Source organism: Perca fluviatilis, chromosome 18, assembly GCF_010015445.1.
Source record: "Perca fluviatilis chromosome 18, GENO_Pfluv_1.0, whole genome shotgun sequence".
NCBI classification, from domain to species: domain Eukaryota; kingdom Metazoa; phylum Chordata; class Actinopteri; order Perciformes; family Percidae; genus Perca; species Perca fluviatilis.
The window spans coordinates 11,940,960-11,959,361 of record NC_053129.1 but is presented as its reverse complement, the minus strand read 5'-3'; the positions used below and the strand labels follow the sequence as shown (position 1 = coordinate 11,959,361).

Sequence of the window (18,402 nt, the reverse complement as noted above, 5' to 3'; positions counted from 1 at the left end):
GGATAAAACTAAACATTTCACCAGGTTAAAATCTATTAGCTCAAGCTTACGGTTTGATTTATTTGTAACATTAACCTCTAATTATGAAGTGAGCCCCCTGCGCTTGATTGTGCATTATTTTTGATAAGCTATTGCTTGGAGATGTCTTGTTGTTATCTCTAGATGTATGATACAAACATAAAAATATATTTACCGCATGCTGCTATACATGTCATCCATCGCCATCTAATCATTCTTTTTGTCTTCGCACTTCTGGTGGTTTTATCTTTCTCTTTCTGCAAATTGTATATGATGTGGCGGCATTACGACCCAGCACCCAAAACACTGTCAAAACACTCCAACGCACCCTCCATTCTTCGCCAAAGATGGATAAAAGGCGCAAAAGAAGGAAATAGGTACCTTGAAAAAACAAAAAAGCCCCGCCAAATCCTGGACAAAGCAGAGATGCCGATTCGCACGGGACTAATATTATCACAGGACCTCCGTTTTCAGCGAAATATGGTAGGTCATTTGCGGGGGAATTATTACTTTACTAATTACAGACATGACCGATTCGCACGGGATTGAGATCACAGACAACCTCCGCAATTATTACAAATGACCGGAGGTCACCAGGTAATACTTATCCCGTGCGAATAGGGCTTTAAAGTTAAATTTAAGACCACCTAGGATGAAATTTGATGGCAACTTCACTGCTATGTAATAGAAAATAAGTATGGATTTTAGGCCCGAGAAAAAAATTATTTACCGTGGAACTGAATTAAATTAAGCATTTTATTATAATACACACAATCATATTTAATTAATAATAGCGTTGTAAGGTGTTTTTATACTCAAGTTACATAAGATAATGAAATATTTGTTGCATGAAGAGCTCTTATGCTATGAAACTATAAAATACAAAATAAATAGAATGATAAAAAAAGTGTGCCTTATGAGGTGATACAATTAGTTCCACCTTGGCTAGATAATAATCTATGTATATGCCAATGTAAATGCCAATTGTTATGATTAGCTTTGGAGCGAGTACTGACTCTAGAGTCATTGTGAGAGAAACAAAGTGTCTCCCCTGGGTTTTATGACCACTGTGGGAAATCTGTAGCAGGAAAAGTTAACCCTCTCCTTGATTTCATGTTTACGGAGAAGGAGAACCAGGAAACGAGTCAGGGGAAATGCAACGCTACCAAGCCACGGCCGAGCGACGTGCATCGCTGCGACGTGTAGTTACATTTTTCGAGAGGTGCACGTCAGGCTACGGCGTAAGGTCCAGCGTAGACGCAGAGGGGTCTGCGGGGGGTACGCCGTCGATTCGATAAAAAGGCCTTTATGCACAACTCTCTCTCCATTGCTAGCTGATCAGGAACTTGCAGCTCCAGCTCAGCAGTATCATTAGCGCTCGCCATAGTGTGACCCGCCGATCCGCTTGTTGTGCTAACCTCAGCCCCATTGCCCTCCGCCAACTTGTCCGCATCTGTGGCCAGACCTTTAGACACTTGCCCATTCTCTTAATACATCCATGATTCTGACAGACGAGCTAACGTTAGCGTCGTTAACGTTACTAACGTTTCTTAGCAGCACGGTGCGAGGCATTTTGTTTTCTTTCCTGACAACTGATTAAGTCTCGCCCAACATTGGATGTTTAGCCAGAGCTTGCCCACCATTTCCATGGTTTTATAATAAAACACCATGTTGCGTCGTCATTTTTACGCGCACACTCCACGGTCAAGAGTGTAAAGAAAAACACTGCTTTCGTAAACAGTACCTGTACTTAGGGCTGAGCGATAAATCGATTTTAGCGATTAACTCGAGTGTGTAGTTAACGTCGATTTCTTTAAATGAAAATCTATTTACTCCTTAACATCCGTCGATGCTCCCCTCTGGGCTCATGGAACATAGGGGCAGTTTCAGCAAATATGACAGAAAGTTAGTTTTATAAGACTTACCTACTGCATCTTTAACCGTAATCTCCGCCGAAATGACCGGCAGCTCGCGGTGCTCTGTCCCCGGCTGAGAGTCACCTATTCTCGGATAACTGAACCACCGGCTACCGGTGACCTGAAGGAGCACCATGCGGGGCACCAGAGGCGGTGTTGAGGAACTCTGTTGCGGCTCAACACATCTACTAAATGCCACTGATACGACCAAGCTGTGACGGAGGTCTGTAGCTGCTTAAACAACTAGCAATCGCCACTCTGTAGCACGGAGCTCCTCTTCAAAGTTTTTTTTAACCGCCAGTTAATACGAAGGAGCTTGTTACAGGTATGCTACATTCAAGAGACCATGGGATGTTAATGTAAGTTACTCAGCAACAGGTGAAAATAGAGGGCAAGGTTGCGCAATAACGTTAAAATGATTTGAACTTTTAGCGAGGAACGAGAAGTGAATTACCTGTATGTGTGAAAACAGCTTTATCTCACACATCCATGTTGTTGTTGAATATATAGCTCCATGTGTGTGTCAAAACAAAATAAAGTTAAAACTTGTTTTGAACAATTTCTTTTTCATCTGCAGATTGATTTTGAGTAGGGGGAGCGAAAAAATCCATTTAAATCAGATTTGTTTTGAAAAAAAAAAAATCGGAGATTTTATTTTTAGGCCATATCGCCCAGCCCTACCTGTACTGTCTTATAACACAAATGTAAAAAAAGTCACACCAAATGGAGTACATTTCAAAGTCACACACAAAGCATTTATTTATGATGTTACGGTATGCATTTAATCCTACGAAAGGAAAAGAAATACTTTTTTAAAGTACTACCTTTGTAAACAAAATTTCATACTTTGTGAACGAAATTTAAGACTTTTAAGGCCTTATTTTTAGAATAATTTAAGACTTGTTTGTTTTGTTTTTGAAGCTTGAAAAGCTATGAATTAAATATCCTACATGGCTTTAATAGAAACATTTATTTGACGCATTGTGATATCGAATTGAATCGCTGACATGATAATCTTAATCGAATCTGGAGATCAGTGAATATTCACACCTCTACTGCATTCCTACAAAAGAGACAGAGCAAAACCATAACTCCCATCCTGCTATAGGTAAAAACAAAAGACCGAAGTCATAAACACAAATTATCATGTTCAAATTCACACACAGCTATGAACAAAGTCAACAAAAAAAGTATAACTGTATCCCCCCCCCCCCCTTGTGGCAAAGTGTTTACACATGATCAACAGACAAGGAAAGCACACAGCAGGATATTTTGGACCCTTTCAGTCCCGTGCCTTGGCAAACAACATAGTCACTGCAGAGGTGTCAAGCTACTTTTTCAAGCTGCCATTCAAAACCAGATCCAAGCAAAACGAATTTCCCAAGTTGTTGCCACAGCAGCTCAAAGTACGGCAATGGAGTACTGCTGTGCAGAGGTCCTCGTCTCAGGGTGCGTACAACCGCATGGCAGAGTGCGGTACTGTGTGGGAGGATAAAACATGCCTCTCATTCGCTTTACTCTTCCCCGAACCATCAAAGGCAGCTCTGCGCGGTGGCAGACAAAAAGGAGGTGAAACTGATGGAAAGTGAACAAGTAGGCTGGGAGTTGAAAGTGCTGTCTGTGGGGTTGAAGAGAAAGAAACGCCACCATATTTTTTCAGCAGCACCGCCGTGGAATCCAAGTATCTGCCACTGCTAATTTAAATGTGCGACTGTGTGGTTTATGTGTCTCTTTCAGAATGCGACGAAATCTGTGACTGTGTGTCTTTGGTCACGGTTTGTTTGTTTCACCTGCCGCTGAGAAAACGGTAAAGATGGCAAAGTTTAGAGAGAAGCAAAAGGCACAGATGTAAAACACGAACAGCAAGTGAAAAGGAGATTACCAGTGTGGCATTTCTCTTCATTAAACAGCTTAAAGTGAAGGGAAACAGGGGGGAAAAAAAATGTCCCAGGCTGGATTCAAACAGAATTTTGCATTTCCTTGAGCCAGCTGAGCCCTAAGGAAAAGATGACGTGGACAGGAAGAAGGTCACAAGTGAGAGCGACAGCAAGGGACAGGGGAGTTACCCTAGATGTGGTACTAGGGGTGGGGGGAAAAAAACGAAAATTTGTATGCATCGTGATTTTTTTTTGCAACAATTATTAAAATTGATTCTTTTCCCTAGAATCAATATTTTTTATTTATTTTTTACCAGTGGTTGACCTAAATATTTTTTGTGTATACGGTACCGCTGACGGTGACTACATCATATCAGTATCCAGCGAAACAGACCAACCGTAGAAAATCTATGATGTACTTCTTTACAAATGAAATAAATGTCAGACTGACTGACTTGTGATGTGCAATCTTTTTAAAAAACAATTAGTTTTTAGAAATGTCTCATGATATACAGTATTGTTATATATCTCTAGAAGTGTATAATTCAACTTTAATTTTTGTTAAAGAAGGAAAAACAAATCGCAATATTCAAGGGACAAGGACATTAGCGGAGAAACTTGCATCTCTTACATTTGGTTGTGATAATGTCATAGGTAATGTCCCTGATAAATAAAGAATAAATATTTTTTTTTTTAAATAAATACTATCGAATCATAATACTTCTAGAACTGCAATAAATGAAAATCGCACTACAAATCGAATCGGCACCCATGTATCGTGAAAGAATCAAATCGGGACCAAAGCATATCGTCCCAGTTCTATGAGGTACCCCACAAGGTTTATCGTTTAGGGCAACAACAAAAAGACGTCAAACTAATTTCAACATTGAAGTTCTAGACTTGTATAAAGATGTGTATATTAGCTTGTTGGTTTACTGGAGAGTTGTCATAGTATTTTGTGGCTTTTGTAGCACTTTCACCAATTTAAAATCTTCCTTGGCAACTGATTTATTAACTGCCAACACACAGTAAACTCCTTATCTCCCATATGGCAGCGCACTACCCCGATTAATTCCTTAACTTTCAATGTAGCGCTACATTGTCTTACAACTTCTTGCATTAGTGCTTCTGAAGAAAAGGAAGAAGGGTATCATGAGGTAACTGAAACCTAATACACCCTGAACTGTTAATGATTCCCCTCATTAGGCAAAGCATTTGTGAGTTTGACTTCTTTTCAACATGACAGATTACAGATGAGGCGAGGGGTTGGCTCGCATGTCTGGCCGAGCACTGCTTGACCAGATTGGGAAATCTATATGAGCAGATAGGAGCTGGCTGGGTTCATTAGCTTGGTGGAGCAGAGGAAAACTAGCTTCAAGCATGTACTGTAGAGGGGGAGTAAGTGTGAGTACCATGGGTTTATTAGTGTATAAGGGTGTGGGTATTTCCTGTAGGCAATATGTGTTAACGTTTCTCAGTCCTACTGTAGAAACTTTGTACTTTTATATTAATACAAAAAATATTTTACTTTATACTGTGCATAATAGGCTTTAATGTGTCATGTATGCAACCTACCAGACCTGGGTGCATGTGGTTGTATATTATGTACTGGACATTCAGAGAATTATACTACACTCTTTGTTCAAATAAGTATACCTGCAGCAATAGTTGAATGCAATAAATATTGCAACAGAAGTTGAAGAACAGCGTTGTTTTAGATGGCTTTTTGTCCCATTATGAAGCCACTAGTCTGGATCAATTAAAGTACATTTCCAGGAAAAAGCCCTCACCTTCTGCTCTCTGTGTTGCCATTCTCAAAATCCCTTCGCTTCAGAAAACAACAACAACCTTCAAGCTAGCAAGCTACACGATATACACCATATAGCCTTTATCACAGTATTCAGTACAGTACATGCAAGATAGTCAATCGACAGAAAAGCAACTATTCGATCAATTGTTGAGGTAATCTTTCAAGCAAAAATACTAAATTGTGAGAGTTCCAGGTTCTCAAATGTAAAAATGTACTGCTTTTCCTTGTCTTACATTATGGTAAATCTATTATCTGGGGGTTTGGACAGCCAAAACAGTCACCCAAATTTTAACAAAAATTTGATGTCGTCACTTTGGGTTCTAGGAAATTATGATGGACAGTTTTCACTCTTTTCTGATGTTTTGTCGATGATTAATAGAAAATTTAATCTGCAAATGAATCAATGACAATAATTGTCAGTTGCAGCCCTAGTGGGCTTAGATGAAGGTGACACAGACAAAACATATGTATGTTCTTCGTGATTATTTCTTTAACTTTAACACTTAAACCAAGACTGGCTGGGTGAGCTGAACTTATACACTTTGTATGTTAGAACTAGACACACAACATCAGACAAAGTAGACTTTCTCTTCTGATTTTCCTTTAAGGCCTCCAGCACGCATGGCGTTACTGTTGCGTGGCGGCTGCGTGGCATTTTCTATGTCTTTGCACACTAGAAATGTGTCTGACGCAGCGCTGCTCCTATAAATATATACTGATTTGATTACAGCAAAGACAACTTTGGCAGTATTGACCGCAAAATAGGCTACAGACTATTTCGTATTAGATATTTGTATTGAATATTTGAAAATCGATAATTATTTATTTATTTTATTTACATTTATATCTGCATTTATGTCAAAATCTAGAGACTTTCAAACATCAAAATGTCATTTATTGGGCACCCGGATAGCTCAGCTGGTAGAGCGAGCGCCCATGTATTATCCAATCCAACTTTATTTGTTAAGCGCTTTAAAACAACCAAAGTTGAACAAAGTGCTGTACAGAAAAATAAATCAGACATCATAAATAAAATACATAACAATATAACATGAATACAAAATATTAGTTGCACAATGAAAACCAAGCAAACCAAATAATTAAAAGAAGTACATCAAGTCAACATCATACTAGGTGTCAAAGGCCACAGAGAAGAGATGGGTTTTAAGACAGGATTTAAAAACAGACACAGAAGAGGCCTGTTTAACGTGCAGAGGCAAATCATTCCATAATTTAGGAGCCGCCACCGCAAAGGCACGGTCTCCTCTGAGCTTCCGCTTAGTTCTAGGCACACTCAGGAACAGCTGATCCTCTGACCTGAGCGAGCGAGTGAGGATATAAGGGCATAGAAGCTCCGAGAGGTAGGGCGGGGCAAGACCATTCAAGGCTTTAAAAGCGAATAAAAGAATTTTAAAATGGATCCTAAATTGAATAGGGAGCCAGTGGAGTGAGGCAAAGATGGGGGAAATGTGCTCATATTTACGTGTGCCAGTTAAAAGACGTGCAGCGTTCTGTACCATCTGTAGACGGGCGATGGAGGACCCACTTACCCCCACATAAAGTGCATTACAGTAATCCAGCCGAGTGGTAACAAAGGCAAAATTTTGTCTTGACAGTATTGGCTTTATTTTGGCCAGCTGCCTCAAGTGGAAAAAGCTTGATCTGACAACAGCCTTGATCTGACTGTTCAACTTAAGCTCTGAGTCCATTTTAACCCCTAGGTTTTTAATGCTAGGTTTAATATACCGTCCCAAGGAACCCAGATCTACAGGGGGGGTCCCAGTGGTACCACCAAAAACTTATCATTCAAATTTAAAAAGTTCAGAGCCATCCAGGCCTTTATGTCATCAAGACACTTGAGTAGCAAACTGACAGAGTATGCATCTTTCTTTTTAAGAGGCACATAAATCTGACTGCCTATTATAGGTTTACTACTCGACGCAGCGGGCCCGGGTTCGACTCCGACCTGTGGCCCTTTGCTGCATGTCATTCCCTTCTCTCTCCCCTTTCATTTCTTCAGCTGTCCTGTCAATAAAGGCCAAAAAATAATCTTTAAAAAATGTCATTTATTAAATCTAGTCGTGTCAAAATGACACAAACATCTTTTCCTATTCTATTTTCCCTGGAAACGCTTCCAACACGCTTGCATGTCACATGAAAAATAGGTGTCTGTCCTATTTCTAGCATGCACACGTTTTCGGCGCCTGAGACGTGAGCGTCACGCAGGCCCTAACCTGTAAACATGGGAGCCGAACTAAAAACGGACACCACGCAGCTGACACGCTCACGCCACGCAGCCGGTGTGCAGGAGGCCTAATATGGCTTCATCTCAAAGCCTGTCCACTTTAAAGCTTGATTATGGAAATGACATATACAATTAAATATACATATTAGCATGGAATCAAAGGACTGCATCATGTAAAAGAGTTGCTAATAGTACCAAACTGCAGCTTTTTACCTCACTGTTCTGGTTCTCTGGCCCACACAGATACTGAATGGTTGAGTTCCACAGATCTCACCACATATACTTACAGTAAAACTGTAGACAGCCATTCTCAGCAAACCATTTCAGACAAGGTAAGTGCATGCCACTTGCCCAGCGTTACCTGACAAAAAGCTGAAGTAAACAAGCAACTGGTTTGTAAAGTTGCGCATCTAGCAAACTAACGGCCCAAATTTCTTTCTCAGGAGTTGGTGGACCATCAGAGCTAATGCGTGAGTCAATATTGGACCAATATTTCACAACTCCAATTGGATGCTTATGTGGATCTGTGTCTGCATGCTGGGTGTGTAAAAAGGCAAACGTATGCAGCCATGTTCCTTATCAAGCCGATGCTATCAGCATCTGTGAGTTTGTTTTAAAGCCCTATAGTGGCCAAAATTGCTAAATGCAGCTTTAACAATCAAAACAAAATAAGATAGGATTAAAGAAAATACCTGTAGTTTGTCTTCACCGTTCCGAGCCAGGCTGCGACAAGCTGCATCTAGTTCCTCCCCTATGGAGGTAAGGACTGCCTCTTGCTCTGCCTCCATCCGCAACACCTTCTCCTCCAGCTTAACAAGCTCTGACTCGGAAGCGTGTCTCCGCTCAACCAGCCTGACCTGTGGAGGATGGGATAGAGCTGAGTCTGGGATTGAAGATTCAAATTAGCTATCACTGTCTGGTGTTTTTAGTAGAAATGTTTCGATACCATTTTTTCCTTCCGGATACCGATTCACTTGTGTATCGGCCGATACAGAGTACCAATCTGATAGGCGGAAATTATGTTTGTGAAACATGAACAAATACAGACAGAGTAAATGCCATACAACTTTCTTTTATTGTCTTGTTTGACCGTCAGTCATAATGAAAAAAAAGAACATCAATAAACTACTTAAAGGTGCACTATGAGTTCCTGCATGGTTTCAGCGCAATTTCATTTTTGTCTCAAATCATAGGCATCTCTCCTTGATCCGCTAGCTGCCTGCTCCCTGAATACACTGTGAAAAAGACCCGTGTTGTCTCCCGAGACCGGGCTTTTTCACAGTGTATCCATGCAGTAACTCATAGAGCACCTTTAAACTACTTTTTTTTTTTCAGGGCTTCAAATTAATTGGTATCGGAGTCTTGCGTACTCGCCGATACAGATACAAGCATTTTAGACAGTATAGTAGGGCGCATCAGATACTGGTATCGGTACAACTCTAGTTTTTAGCTATGTCATTTGAATCTTACAGGACAATATAAACACATTCATCACAGCAGATTTTCTGTAAATGAGTAAATATATCCAGGTTTGTTTATTGAAGTTGTTACAGTTTACTCAGTAATACACACGCAGAAAGAAGGACCCAGCTTGGGCAGCAGAGAGCCATTCAGTTTCCCCTCACCCAAACCGACCTAGTTAAGTTTCCTTCTCTGGCCTGCACTGTCAATAGTTTCACACATTTGATCGATATGTACAGGAACCAACTGATCATTGCTGCCTGGGGACTGTCTGTGTGAGAATAAACCACCCATGTTACATTAATAAGAGCTCCCTTTTTCCTCCATTCACCCGATTTCAAATCAATACATGGATCCCCAAAGAGCCCCATACAACTTATCAGGGGCCTGTCAGAGAAGTGAATAGGTGTTCAATACAGCAACTGCTGTTGTAAAACACCGGAGGACGTATTGATAAAGCCCCTGTAAAAAATAGTGCTGATTTGGCACCGCTTAACCTTTCAAACTGTTCTTAGGTTTGTATGACCATGTGACCTTACCAGATATCCTAGATCTTAATGCCAGGAAGGAAGGATGGAAGGAAAGCTATGTCCTTGTAGTTTTGTATATCCTTGTTTTGCTTCCTGTTGCAGTCATATCTGACCCAGCAAAGGAGTTATTGTTCTGGTTATTTGTATGACTGCTGCATGAATATCCAGTCTTCTAGACTAGAGATACACTGGCCCAATCCCAAAGTGAGCCCTGAGGACTAAGGACTAAAGACTCACAGACTTAATTGGTCTCAGGTGCTGAGTGTGTGTGTGAGGCCACATGGGCTCAGATAGGTAGAAATGGGATTGGAACAGCACTTCACGAGATCACATGTTACCTTGGCGACGTTTAATAACAAAAGACGTTGCTGACACTTGCCAGTTTGGGAATTTTCATTTTAAGTTTGTTGCTTTCCACACGGCCAAGGCCCAGGAGACGGCTGCCTGATTCCAAATTCTTTTCAAACTCTTGTTTTACAAGCTGGACAACAGGTTGGTCTGTGTTCCGTGGTCATGTGTTGTGCTGTTGTTTACTTTTGTAATTTCCCTATGGTCTCCACGCTAAACGTCACAACGCTTTGAACTGTGGGTAATTCCCTTTGGTGAAGTGTGCATCGATGCAGACTCACGGAAAGGGCTCGGTAAGCGTGTACTCAAACCCTTACGCCCTTTGAAATTCGACATTGCGACGACCCTAAGCCCTTACGAATTTCGCGAGAACGCGCACCAAAGTCTGTGAGTCTGGAATTTGGGATTGGGCCATTATCTGGTTGTCTTTTCATAGTCAAATGTCTTTATTTTTTCTCCTCGTGTATAGTATCAAATAAAGTGTCAAAGTTGCAATGTAAAGCCTACACTAGGGCTGCAAAATATATCGTTTTTCGTGCAGTGAACACATTACCAAAAGGTTGGGATATATCGCAAAAGACACAGAAAATATCAGTAGAAAACAGCACTTTAAAATGCAACTCTCGTTCTTTTTTTAGTGGTGCCTTTTATATTCAATTCAATGTTCAGTTGTCAAATAAAAGAATGTTGGAAATGATTTCCTTTCATTTGTTTTAAGTGCCCATATTATGAAAAAAACACTTTTTCTGGGATTTGGGGTATTCTTTTGTGTCTCTGGTGCTTCCACACACATACAAACTTTGAAAAAAATCCATTCATGCTGTTTTGAGTGAGATACGGTTTCTGAATGTGTCCTGCCTTCAGTCTCCTAGTGAGCTGTTCAAAATCGGCTCGGACTGTGACGTCACAGTCCGAAATGAGCTGGCTAACCACAACCGTTAGCTCGTAGCGTTAGCATGCTAACGCCAATGCTAACGCTAGCATGCTACGTCGTTCTCAATAGCAAAGCACTGCTACAACACACACAAGTTCACCATAATCTACAAAAGAACTACTTACATGTGCGCCCTCATTTAGAAGTCTCCCAGCTAATCCTGCCTTGTAACTGACCAAAGTTGGAGAAACAGCCTTTCTTTTACTGTCTCTAGAGTTAGCTAGCTGACATGATCTACATCTGAGCTACTGCGCATGTGCGAGTGCAATCAAAGATAGTACAGAAGAAGAAGATGAAAAGAGGTCTCACTCTGTAGCTAAAACAGAAACCAGGTGAAAAGAGGATCTGCAGCAGTGAGAGAGAGCTGTGCAGTACAACAAAAATATGGTGTTTTTTGAAAATTAAACCATGTAAACCTATTCTGGTACAACCTTAAAATACAGTTATGAACCTGAAAATGAGCATAATATGGGCGCTTTAAATTCTTTGTCATATTTTTGCAGAATACTGAAAGCAGCAGAAATGCAGAACTGAGTACAGTTTAATATCTGTTATTTATCACAAGTAATATCGTTATCGCGATATTCAACGTTATTGCACATGGCATATTTTTCTCGTACCGTGTAGCCCTAGCCTGCACATTCAGTGAAGAGCATGCTTCTATTAAAACTAGAACTACAGTGGCTGCTGTCTTTCCTTTCTATGTCCTTGGACTTAATCTGTCACGATTAATTAGATTTAGCACAAATATTGGAAAACTTCTGCTGAGGATAGATGTAGTTCACCGATGAGATAACCCATGCTCCACGTTTATTGGAAGTTTCACGTCATTCGATATGAGTCACTAAGTTTGAAAAACTTGTCAAAGGAGGCAGGGCTTACTTTGTCATCCAGTTCCTGTTTGAGTAGCTGGTACTTTCTGTGGAGAAGTGCGTGTGCCTCGTCTTTTGTGCTCAGCTGTGCTGCCAGCTTATCACACTCATCCTTCATCCTGTCCAACTTGATGCGCAGCGCCCCACACAGCTCCCTGTCTGACGCTGCATCCGCCTAGCAGAGAATGGGTGTTTAACACAGACATGATACACAGGCAATAATTTGAGATATGAAGGACTGATGGTTTATCGGCTGCAAAAAAAAATATCAACTTAAAAGCAATTTGCTGTTTGTATTTCAGTTTGTGATTTCCAAGCTCTAAAATAAACTGGGAGAGTAGAATACATTTTCAAAGTTGCCATTTCATTGACATAAATGCGGCTTTGTGGATATAGAGCATGGCAAATTTGCCAGTGGCCCTTAATGATTATTAAAAGATCTGAAGTCTGGCAGGTACAGGGTAAACTCACAATAAGGTATGACATGGCATTCTGTGCCGCACAAACAAACACACACAATCATGTAATGGGTCGAGAGAAATGATTAATGCCATTGCCAAGACTCTTAAATCATGGTTTAAGTCCTTAATTCATGTCTCAGTCCAGCTGAAGCTTGCAAAGGCAAATCCTGCCTCAGACATAAGCTTCCTATCTACAATGATCACATTATCACACACAGCTGAAGATATAGTGAAGTGGAACGAACAACAATGACTGAGGACTGGGAGTGACACAAACAAAGAAAAAAAGAAGAAAAAAAAAAAGAGAGAGAGGACAAACAGATGGAAAATGCTAAATTAGAACTGGAGGGAGGCAGTAAGAGAGGGATTAAGACAGAGAGAGACAGCGAGAGAGAAGATAGAGTGGAGGAGAAATCAAGACTGAGAGGACAAGGACAAGAAAATAAGAATATTTTCAGCTTTTTTCTGACAGTTGACTGTATCTAAATTGTAATACAGGCCTCTGGCTGTGCTATTTGAATATTGGGTGGGCTTCTTAGGGACATCTGCAGCACCCGTAGGCTAGTAGTTTAAAACATTCTCGCAAATGCCCTTGTCCTCACCACACTCGGAAATGACACCATTACAATGAGCTATGTCAGATATTAATGCCATTCAGCACCGCTAATGGGCTAAACTCAACCATATCAGGGAGGACCATGCCCCTTAAGAAACAATGTACCCATGAGGGCTCATCATTGGAGATATCGAAAGGGAGGGAGGCGGTTAGGGCACTTGGGGAAGGAAGTCAAGTGGAGTCGCCTATCTCTGGCACTGCCTTGATGAGACTTCTGAGGTCTGATATCGGAGTTCTTAAATATTCACGCTTGGAGCTTTGGAATGGCCGTGAGGATCCACGGGGCACCGCACACCATTAAGAGCTCAGCTATCCTCGATTCATCCGTACTCAGAGGACAGAGCCGCGGCCAATGGAAAAAATGACTCTAAATGAGGATTTTGTTTGTGTCTCACTGAGTCGGAAATAGGCCAGATGTTTAGTGGCTGAGGCACGTTACCCTGCGTTGAATGTGAAGTGTGTGCCAATGATACTCTAAATGTCAATTAGTGTGTGGCACTCTGTGATCCATGCCTAGGTGCAAAGAAAAAAAAAAAACATCTCTTTGGTTGGCTTATGACCCTGACATCTCAGATTTCTTAGATTTTGTCACATCTGATACATAACTCAGAGCTCAGCACTGCATTTTGGAGGAGCCTTTAGGTATGTTTAAAGTATTAGATCAACATTTTTGGAAATACACTTTCTTGCAAAGAGTTCAACTAAACCCTCTCTAATGCCTGTATGATAACTATGTCGCTAAAACCAGCAGCCGGTTAGCTTAGCATAAAGGAGGAAAACAATAGCTAGCCTGGCTCCGTCCAAAGGTAACAACATTCCAGTGTTTGAATTACAGTGAGGCTTGTTTTGGGGGCAGTGTTGCGCAAACACATTTGAAATTACTGATGACAACACACTGACTACGTTTACAAGCTGTCAATTTTCGGGTTATGGTCGGGTTAAGGTCACTATTCGGGTTTCTGAAACATTCGGAATAACCCGTTTACATGCGTGAGCAGAGAGAGTTACTCCTACATGGAATTTGTAATCAATTGGCAATATCCCGACGTAAACGGCGACGCATGGTTAGCGTCTGGACGTAGCCTACGGACAACCTTAAGACGCAATAACTTTTCGGTCACCTTCTTATAAATCTCACTATCTCGGTACTTTCTGCCGTCAACAAAAGACATTATATTCATGGTTTTCACCACACTAATAAAGAAATTGTTTTCCTCCTCGCTCCAAAAGTGTGGTGCTGTGCCTCGCCATGTTTACCTCTACTTCTTGTTTACTTCCGGTATACTGTGCACAGGTTTTCTGCATTGACATATATATAACTATATTATTATAGTATATAATTATTATTATAACTATGTTTTCTGACACATACAAGAAGTTCCTCTACTCAAAAGACCAAGATTCCCTGCGAATAGAACATGCGCAGAACACAAATCAATGTTCCTTTTGATGGGGATATGCCGTATACCGTTATGCACGACCAAAATAAATGGGGTAACTAGGAAGTATTGCTAATAATTTCGGTTTTGAACGGGTTTGGCTTTAGCAGTAACGCATATTCAATGATTTTAATTAGATTTCATGTTTTCTCTTCTTCTATTTTCTCATTTCAGCTGTTTTTTCTGCTACACATACACTAACTGTACAGACATGAGATTGGAAACATCTAATTCTCGGCAAAAAAAGTGAGTTTTATAGTTCCCAAAAATGTCACTCTTTCATTAAAAGAGCACATATGCTTTTTCGTCTTTTCTGATCTTAAACGTTGTTATGTTTTATAGCCATGTTAAACGATACCAGCGTGCCAAATAATGAGGTAAATGCATTTTGATGTGAGCCCTGCAGGCAGCTTGGGTTAGCTCTGCCGAGCTCTGAACGCTCGGATCTCATTGGGTCTCAGTGGGGTCTTGGAATTTCTACGTCAATAGGCTCGTTCGAGAGGAGCCCGGTCTGCACAGAATCGATCACCGGCGATCGCCGCCCATTGCATGCCGGTTAGATTTGTGTTCGACTTGATCCCGACTTGCTCTGACGTCATGTACGTGGGCAATGATAACCTCACAAGATCAAGGCGGCCGCAGGTTTGAGATGCAGTTGCTCTCCACCGACTGCAAGACCCAGGCGGACCCAGGGCATGATGGGAAACGCCTGGCTCCCTCAGCTTCACCTAAACCAAGCTTTCAGAGGAGCTGCAGATTACATAGTTTATTGTGCGGTGAGTCAGGCTGCTCTAAAAGGTGTCCTGAATCAAAAACTAAGACCAGAAAAGTAGTATAATAGCTGCTTACCTTGACCTCCGTCAGGTGTGCTTGAATGTCATCCCGCTCCTGACGGCAGAGCTTGAGCATGTCGTGCACTTCCCGGTACTTCTTTGTTCCGCTGCCCTCCATCATGGCCTTTGTGTTGTCCAGTTCTTTCTGATGCACCTCCCTCTGGAGCTGCAGCTGCTGCCCCAGTGCAGCCCGCTCCTCCTGCGCCACCGTTAGCTTAGCCTGGAGCTCCACGCAGCTCTTCTGGAGCTCATTCTTGGAGCTCTGCTCCTCAGCCAACCGCTGGACTAGCTGAGCATGGGCGGAGGTCATCTGCTTTAGGGCGGCCTGGAGCTCGGCCTGTGTGTCCTGGTCTCTCTGACAGCGGCGAGCTTGGGTGTCCGCTCGCTCTTCCAGCCTGTGGTTCTCTTCCTTGAGTCTCGCCTGGACATCGGCCAGACGCTGAGTCTCCTCCTCCAGGGCAGCGGAGGCCTCCCTCACCTAGGGGTTAGGCTCTGTTAGAATCTGATCAAAGCTCATTCAATGACTCTCAAGCTTTTTTTAAACTCTCAAGAGGTTTAATTTCATTTTTACTTTTAACAACACCTCAAACTGAACAAATTGACAGATTGGTCTGCCAACAGAATTAAATCAACAGGTCTGTGGTCAGACTGGGATTTGTACAAGAATGCTAATGTGCAGCAGTTAGTAGGGTTGTGCCGATAGACGATATCATCGGCCATCACGATGGAGAGCCACCATCGTGATGCCCCCCCACCCTGTCAAACACACTAATCCTAGTCGCGGGCACTGGACGGGAAATTGACAAGTGCGTCGGTCTTAAACTAGCAAAGACACAAAGACAAGACATAGGGCTCCTTAAGTGGAAGCTACTTTTTCCCCCTTTACGTGCAACCTATTTGTGAAAAAGACCATCGCTTTGAGCAGACTGGATTGGCTGTAGTGATACATTCTCTCTCTCTCTCTCCCTGTCAGTTGTAGCTCGTTCTACCTTCTAGTAACGTTGGACACAGCGGTCTCGAGTGAGAGAGAAAAAAGCGTTAACGTGGAACGCTATCACACTTTCCTTTCTCCCCTCATTGGACTAAGTTTGTCGACACTACTCTGTGCGTGCATCAGTAAGTAAGTCTGAGGTCCTGTAGGCACAGGACAATGTTATGCAGGATTTATGAATGTACGTTAGCAACAGTAGGCTAATTCACAAGGGTGCTATTTTATGTGTGAGCTAATATTGCGCATCTATTCATGTGCGCTGCAAGAGTTATGTTTATATTTATTGAATGCGTTATTCAGTGCAAACATAACCGAGAATGTAATTTAAAACTCAGTAATGATGGTGTGTTAGGTTAATACTGTCGCTCTGTTGAAGGCAAACGTCCCACTGTACTGTCGTTACGCAGATCACGGACATCTGATTGATTTTACTGCACCGTAGTTAAGTAAAAGTAGGTCAAGTTGTAAAACCTACCAGCAGGGCACCATTTACAGAGGGCATTTACATGTATGTCTAATCGTTTCTATGTTAAGTGTTGGCCCATAGTAGTAGAAAAAAATATTTATGTAAAGATAAAATAAAATAATCTAATATGGATAAGCTGTTTTGATTTATACTTAAGTCTTGTGGAATAAACACAAGACATTGACATTGTGATACTGTTCGATTCAACCTCAATGCTGATTGCTGTCATTTGTTGAAAAGGCAAGTTAAGGTCTCGAATTAATAAAGGCCTGATGGATTCAAACTTTTTTGTGTGTCCCTGCTGTGATTTGAAAGATATTACAGATTTCTGGACGTTAAACCCCATACCTCCCGGATCTCCTGCTCCAGTGACAACTGGCGCTGGCGGGTCTCGGACAGCTCCACGTCCTTGCGGTGGAGCTCTTCTTCGCGCTGGGCCAGACGGCCCAGGATCTCAGCGAGCTCCCTGCGGGCCGCCTCAGTCTGCTGGCTCAGCGCCTTCAGCTGGGCCTGAGAGCTCTGCTTTTCCCTTGCTGCCTGGAGGGAGAAAGAGAGAGACCGAGAGTGGGGAGGGGAGAGGGGAAGGGAAATGAAGAATGACAAATGAAGAGGAGGAGGAAGGTGGTGTATAAAAAAGGAGCTCTAACAATAATGATGAGGGCAAGAGAAAGAGTGACAGAGAGACAGAGGCAGAGAAACATATGCAGTACCAGCTCTTGCGCTGATAGGAAAATGCTAGCACTCAGCTCCCTGATAAGGGACAATGGTCAGGTCTGTTGAAGGCAGATTGCTTCTAATACTCTGGCTTTGACTGGAATTTGCAAAGACTTTGCTGTAGCTCAGAACCTAATCATTTAATTGAGCACTTGATTTTCTCCCCTAATTCATTAAGGGTGCAGAAATGATTTTGTAATTAATTTGCGTCCCGTCGAGCATGCAAGGTTGGGGTGGGGTGGGGGGTGGGGGGAGGAGGAGTCAGTCAGTCCTGTCCTGTCAGTCTGGGAGGTGTCTTTCAAGCTAATAATAATTGTCAGATGTTAATTATTCAACTAAGCACAACCGCTGTAGCATACCTTGCAAAGGTACTCGTACTACTTGACTTTGTATTTTCTTATATTATAATTACGTTAATTTAAAATACTTCATTCAATAGTTTTAATCCAACTTTGATACAAAACCCTCTATGCTGTACAGATAGAACAAAGTAGGAAGTAAAATGAACAGAGAAAGGCATGCATACCGTATCTATCCAACCATTTCGCTTTGTTTGGGTTGAATAGTAACATTAATAAAAACCTCTAGAACATTTCTCATTTTCTATTACTTATATTGGTGTGTTCCAATAGGTATTCAATAGTTCTAAATAGCATTTTCCTTTCATTCATTCTTTTAAAACTGAGACCAATTTCCTACTCTTCATCATAAGAGGACTGTATGTGACATACAACATGGATTGCAACTGACGTGTATTTTATATCTCCTCTTGCCAATTGCTATACCTAAAATGTACAGGAGGTGCTGCTTTTGCAAATTTTCGAGTCCATTTTTACTATGAAAAGACCTAGACCAAAAAAAGACAAAAAAA

General features: G+C 41.6%; 1 protein-coding gene across 5 annotated transcripts in view; it reads right to left on the bottom strand.

The window, feature by feature from the left end:
- The window catches only part of LOC120546813 (centrosomal protein of 128 kDa), a 113,889-nt gene that overhangs the window by 44,523 nt on the left and 50,964 nt on the right, over positions 1 to 18,402 (bottom strand). For all 5 annotated transcript variants that reach the window (XM_039782025.1, XM_039782026.1, XM_039782022.1 and 2 more), the window contains 4 exons: positions 17,166 to 17,354; positions 15,377 to 15,838; positions 12,022 to 12,186; positions 8,559 to 8,723 (listed from right to left, as the gene is read on the bottom strand). In XM_039782025.1, the coding sequence (XP_039637959.1) occupies positions 8,559 to 8,723; positions 12,022 to 12,186; positions 15,377 to 15,838; positions 17,166 to 17,354 (981 nt within the window). The remainder of the gene's footprint in view (positions 1 to 8,558; positions 8,724 to 12,021; positions 12,187 to 15,376; positions 15,839 to 17,165; positions 17,355 to 18,402) is intronic.